The sequence below is a fragment of the Sinocyclocheilus grahami genome, unplaced genomic scaffold (genome assembly GCF_001515645.1).
Source record: "Sinocyclocheilus grahami isolate Dianchi unplaced genomic scaffold, SAMN03320097.WGS_v1.1 scaffold20.1, whole genome shotgun sequence".
In the NCBI taxonomy this organism is placed as follows: domain Eukaryota; kingdom Metazoa; phylum Chordata; class Actinopteri; order Cypriniformes; family Cyprinidae; genus Sinocyclocheilus; species Sinocyclocheilus grahami.
In genome coordinates, this window is record NW_015505199.1 from 3,034,870 (window position 1) to 3,041,828 (window position 6,959).

Consider the following 6,959-nt stretch of genomic DNA (forward strand, 5'->3'; position numbering starts at 1 on the left):
TATGTCAAAGCATTTGAACAAATGATAAGGTCAGATGCAAAAGATCATAAAGAACAAGTGTGTGAGTTGCACTTGAGCTGCTCTGCGCTGCGACTAGCCTTCAAATACCACTGCCAAATTTCTTCTCAAAAATGAGTCCTTGTCCACTTCACTTGTGAGGTATAAATTAGCTCCTTATGAATTAATACCTCCTAATTTCTTTATTCCAGCACCGGCTAGTGGGAAAAACACCCTGAATAGCATTTAGCACACGTCAAATAATGAGTTTTCATTTAAGAGGAGAGGGAGATGATGAGCGAGCGGCCAATGAGAGCAAAGGAAAATGAGCCTACAGCTCCGGCGGGTCCCTTCTTAATCATGATCACACTGTACCGTGTGAAGAATAAGCCATTACTTATACAAACAGAGCATAATTAGTCACTACGGCGACAGGGGCGGCAGGCTAATGTCACAGATTTATGGTTTGCTCCCTCAGAAGGCAGAGGACACAGTGTCGTTATGACTCTAAGATATCATAACCACGATACTCGGTGCTAATGAGGTTCCAGCTTAATTACATGAAAAAGACGTATGTGGGTATTTGCACACACAGGCTAAGGATTGGGAAATAGAGCAAAAATAGAAAAAATCTCTATATTTATGAGCCTTTTCATGATATTCAATATTTTTAATGAAAACGAAAATGTTTAAATGTAAGAACTAAAACCTAGTTTTAACTAAATGAACATGGAACATAATTAATAATAATTATTATAGAATTTTCATCTTTATGTACCAAAATAACCAATAATAAGCAATTACCTAGATATATTTTTACTAAAACATTAAAAGACTTCCAGGAACACTTTTTTTAAGGGCTGACATGCATGAAACTTTGAATAGAGTTTAAAAATACAGCTTGTTTACAGAAATGAATCAAACGTCATTTTTGCTTGTAACTATGAAATAATGAAACAAATATGAAATAATAGTCTGAAAATTTTTTTGTTTTAATAAATGTATGGTTTATTGAAAACAAAAATCTTGTACTTTTTTTTTAAGAGTATCATATTTGATAAACCAGGTTTTATGGCTCATATATTATGATAGAAGAATATGGAACACACCAGAGTAGGGAAAAACACCTAAATTTTAGGCACAAACTGAGCAAAAACATGCAATTTGTGGCAGTTGCATTTATTTACTAAGATGAATTTGTAATAGCTTGTAATGTAAATTAAAGAGATCTTATTGCAGTATAGCTGACTACTTACAAAAAAATACATATTAATATCGGTTGTCGCTCTAGTCACTATATGACTCTATGCCTTAGTAAGATGATATTTAATGCATGTATTTTTATAATGGAGGGCAAAACATAAAATGCAATGCAATACAATGATAACTGAGAAATTGTAACATGATTTTTGTAAAGTAAATAAATAAATACTGTGATAATTTAGGCTTTATAAATTTGCTTATCAAATATGATACAGTAGGCTTTAGATGGCTAAAAGATCCTGATCAATCACTACAGGTCAGCGGACACAGGATATCTTTTCTTAACCTCAGGGAGGACTTAAGGTCCACAATGCGTCCGTTACCACACAAATACACTCACACAACGAAACAAAATGAAACTTTGTGTATTAAGAGAGAAAGCTAATCCCTTAAATCTCATATAATAAAGGAAACTAAATCCTAAACTCCAGATATTGCCCTTAAAAAGATTTGCAGCCTTTCCGTTGGATTGCGCTAGCTTAGTGGACTTAATTGCTTTAAGCGCGTGCATTTGAGCTCAAGAGTGTGAACGAGTGAGGTGAGGACACAAAACAACAAGAGTGATACATGAATGATAAGACTCACGCTACTCCAGATTGCTCAGGCTTCTAATTTCCCTCTCCAAATGTTTCTTCTGACATTCACATGCATCAACTGGGTCGTGCTTATTCAGTTAGAGAACAAAGGCTGTTGCTGGAGAGGCACTATTAATGAGGGTGAAAAAACAACGATTTACAACGGGGGGGTTAAATGATTAACTGAAATATCAACAAAAGGCTGCCATCTCACAGTCAAAGTTCCCATGGAAAGGAGCCGGTTTCACAGAAAAAAAAGCTCCTTTCGTGAATCACTATAGGAATAATTCACTTCCTCACTCGATTTGATTGACGCCACTGAATTGAGACATCTTTTTTGGTAAGTAGAATTGAGATGCAAACCATTAAACATCAATTAATCACATTTACCAGACAGATGTGATATAGAAATATGAACCAACTATCTCCCATATGGTACCTGTTTAGGTCCTATGCGTACAAACTCGTTAATTAGAGTTCTCTGCTGAGGCTAGTGGTACCAGCTGTTGTCCTTAACAGCAATACAACATTAATGTGAGTTTTACAAACAAACAAACAAACAGGGGCGTCGCCATTATATCATGTAGCCTGGGAACAGCCAAAAAAAAAAAAAACAACAACTAAAGAACGTCTCGGTTGCGTATGGTAACCCTCGTTCCCTGAAGAAGGGAACGGAGATGTCACGTCGGATGACCGACGAATTGGGAATTGAGATCCCAATTCCAATTCGTCGGTCATCCAACGTGACGTCGAGTGACCGACTGAAAGGGAACTAAACTAAACTCATAAAAAAACCTTTTCATAGCTTGAAATAAAATAAGCATTAAGAGAAATAAATTAAAATATAAAAAAGTCAAACTTATTTTATTTCAGATATATTTATAATTTTCATTTAGTTTAAGTTTAAGTACTAAATAACTTTACAAACCTAACGAAACTTTAAAAACTATATAGACATACAAAAAAAATAAAAAAACTCCAACGAGCTCAATCTACTGTGTTAATATTGAAATTGTCTGTATTGTTTTATCATAAGTGTTTTAACTTATATTTTATATAATATATTGCACTGTGTTGTGTTTCAGAGTTTAAGGAAAGTTCCACAAACTCAATGGATAATGTGCTGGTGGAAAATGATCAGTAACTTAAGCTGTTTTTCTATTCATTTTTTTCATTAGATTATTCAAATATTCTTTAGACTAAGAAAACAACATTTCTTTTAAGAACTGATAAAAAATCCCTTTTGGAAGTTTTATTTTTTTAAAAGTGTACAGTGTAGATTTTAAGCAGACATATATCTCCACTGGAAACTGGGAGCCTGAGGTAGCATTCAGTATGCTAAATGTTTAGATAGGTATCTTAATAGCATAAATATTATTTTGATGGTCCCTGAAAACAGCCTTCAGTGCTCCCAGAAGCTCTGTAGAAGTGAATGGATGTGGTGTCTTATTGCGTTTGAGAGTGCAACAAATCTCCAGCTTTATTCTGCTATTGAACAATGCTGTCTGAGACCGGCTATCATTGTTTAAGTCACGAGAGTCATTGCTTAGCCCCTGGTAATTGCATTGCTGGCGATTTGTAATCGTTATGAGGGAAAAGCCGATCTTCCCCACGGGACTCAGCAGGTCAGCTGCTTTCATGCTCATGCAGTCACAGGCTATATATCTGCAACGGCCAAGCCTGAGCTCGCATGACTGTGCCATATCTCTCACTCCAGTGTTTCTAGGAACATGACTCATGAAAACGGATGATCAGTTTTGATGTATGTTCCGATCACAATCTCATTTGCACAAAGTTCATTTAGAAAGTGCGAAAAAATACAGAAAAGAAAGTGATTAACTATTCAGGGCATTTGACTGATGAATCACTGCACCACAGCCGAGAGGTATCAAAAAATGAACAAAATAAATCAGAAGAGATTTGCTGACCCTTCAATTTGTCTACGTTGTTAGTTGCGTTTTTCTCCCGACTGCAAATCAATTACATTATTGTGACATGTCAGTTATTGTGGGAATTGATAGAGAACAAAATCGAGAGCTTATATGGCTAAATCTGATGCGAGGTGACAGCTCTACCTGGAAATAAAAAAAAGAGATATGAAACTTGTCAGACATGAAAAATACACTGCTGTCTAAAACTGTAAGATTTATGTGATATTAATGCATATTTGAGTCACTTTAAAGGAAGACAATGACCGTGATTACTCTTACTGACAGTCGGCTTACAAGAGCATTGATGACAGAGCTGAGTCTGTTCCTGTGAAACTCAAAAAAGCCCTGCTTCCAGAGTATCTGCAATATAAACTTCAGTAAGATAAATTTAGGAGATTATGGATTTGTGCAAGAGTGAAATCCATATAGAACTGCTTTACAGAAATCAAAAGATCAATGCAGTTTGATCTTTAAACTAACATAAAATAGCAAAATATTTACCTTTCTGAGAGAATTTTTTCAATTTGTTTTCTAATTGATTTTGTTTAAAAATTCAGCATATGACGTGGCAAATATAATTAACCCTAGTGAGTCAAGGTTAGGACGTGTAATATTAATAGAACATTTGAAAATTGCACATTTCCTCCACAAGTCTATGCTTTAACTGAGAAGACATTTGAGTCACAAAGTGTGTGTGTGTGTGTGTGTGTGTGTGTGTGTGTACTGCGGCTCTACGGTCTTAGAAAACAGGCTGATGTCACACATGGCAGTCATTTACACACGTCTTTCTTTATCTGTATTACACAGACCCGCTTTTTTTTGTAGAAAAGAGAGAATAAAACAGACGTGGAACTTAAGGAAAAGAGGTGAATGAAGCATTGTGGAAAGAACTGACAAGAAAGGCAAAAGTACTTCTACATTCCATTGAGAGTCTGCATGAATAGCCTTGTAGAAGTGTTGAGCCATTTCAAAACACTGCACCGTCATCTAAACTCTATATGCTCAAATGACCTTTTTTGAGGGGGAAAAATTAAATCTGTCAATATGGATTCCGCTAATGTCTGAATGCCAGGAATAGGAGGTTACCTAGGCAACAAGTGGGAAAATGGCATCAGTTAGAATGTCATTAATTAACTGATTTTGTTCCTTTGAAGTGGATGTGTTTAAGGATCACAAAGTGGGATATGCACACAAAAATACATCAATCCTTTTAGGTATATTTTCAGTGCTTTATATTTCTTGATTTATTTCCTACCTGAAGAAATATGATCTCAGCCCCTTTATTACACAACAGACAAACATACCCATCTTTTAGTGCTTTCCGTTAAAGCGTTTGATGCCATGTACAAAACAGGTGAAAGAAAAGTAATGCATAGTTCTTCTCATAGATACAACGAAATAAACGTCCTTGATCTTAATGAATGAATCTTCAGTGCATGCTATTCTGAAGGAAAATGTAATGACATTCTCTGCTTTTGAAAACGACGTTTCTGCTAATGCAACCACAACCAGCATAGGCGGGGGAAAATAATGTAAATTAATAATATCATAGCTTAACGAGTCTGATCCAACCAAATCCCAATGGATAACATTATGCCCACTGGATATTTTCACTCTGAAATTAAAACATTAGACACACCAAGTTTAATGTCAATGATACGTGTGAGAAGTAATGGCCTTATTGACAACAAACTGGACAGGATGCATTTTGGAAATGATGGAGGGTCTTTATTATTTAAAAATGTGAGTGAACGATTTCGAGTTATACGTGCTATCAATGCCGTTTTTCATGTAGTCTTTAAACACATAGGTTTTCCAGCACCGATTTAGTTTATGAAGGCCCTACTAAATGAATCATGTATTGATGAATGAATCATGTTGCTGGAAGAGAAGTCAAACAAGGCTTGTAGAATCAGGATCATAATCGATATGTCTGATCAGACCTTTCGTCTGAGTGTGGTGTTCTGACGCGTTTTGGAGTCTTGATGTAGCGTCTGTTGTTTCCCAGAGCTCTGCCACCTGACTATTCAATTTAAAGCATTGCAGCGGCAAAGGAGAATCAATCAGCCGTTGCTCTCAGGTAGTTTCAAAACTATAATGCGTGTGTGACCAAGCATCACAGCGCTTTGTTCCAATAGATAAAGTGGGTAAAAGAGATCTTGATTACTCTGCCAAAAAAGTGAGGGAAATGGGTGACTGGGTTCGTGTCTGGAGAAAGCTATCCTTTAGCATTCTCAATCATTCGATGACAGTTGCTTGGCTTGCTGACATTCTTATTTGAGCAAATGTTATATAACTAATCACTCTGGAGCTGCACGAAAAATGACATCAGGATGATGCTGATTGGCTGATGGCACCACATCAAATCCTTTATTAGTGATTATCCTCTGACGTCAAATCAAGAAAAAAAAGGGGGAAAATATAAACCCATTTCACACTTTTAAAAACAAGAAATTTTGAAATAAAATAATACAAATAAATTATAAAATTTAAATAAAATAATAAAATATTGCTATGTTTTACTTTGCCACCATAATGGTGTAGTTATAGTTAATTGGACCATCACTTAAAATACAATAAAAGCAAGTGAAAATAAAATATATATAAAAAACTTCAGCTTCTTTACTTCAGCCAGGGTAACATTTCTCATTTTCTTTTAGTTTAACCTGAAATTCTACAAAAACTAAAACTGAATTTAAAAATATTATATACACATATATAAAACAAACAAAATCAAAAACTAATAAAATTAAAACACAAAACTAAATTACTAAAACTTGAACTAAAATGAAAATAAAATAGAAAATATGAAATTAGAAACTAAATCAAAATATTTATAAAAACTATAATAGTATATCAAGGATACAAAATAATATCTAACATAATATAATAGTATATCAGTGATACTAAAATAACACTGAACTAGACCAAGTAAACCAGACAAACCTGGGTAGTCAATGGATCAGTTATTACAATAATTTCTTTCTGTTTCAGTTTCTCCCATTTTGCTCCTTCAGATGAATAATCTGAAGCATTACAGTGGAAAAGAGGTGAGACGATTTGATTATCGCGCTCCAGTCAAACACAATTAAGGGAGGTCATCTAGAACACTTACACAGCAATCTAATGGGACCTTTTCACGCACGCACACGCACATATTATCGCAGGTACACATCTTGGCACTTGCATATAA

General features: G+C 35.0%; 1 protein-coding gene across 1 annotated transcript in view; it reads right to left on the reverse strand.

The window, feature by feature from the left end:
- Positions 1–3,881: 3,881 nt before the first annotated feature.
- The window catches only part of LOC107556346 (protocadherin-17-like), a 61,847-nt gene continuing 58,769 nt past the window's right edge, over positions 3,882–6,959 (reverse strand). The window contains exon 5 of the mRNA XM_016239445.1: positions 3,882–3,910. Within this exon, the coding sequence (XP_016094931.1) occupies positions 3,882–3,910 (29 nt within the window). The remainder of the gene's footprint in view (positions 3,911–6,959) is intronic.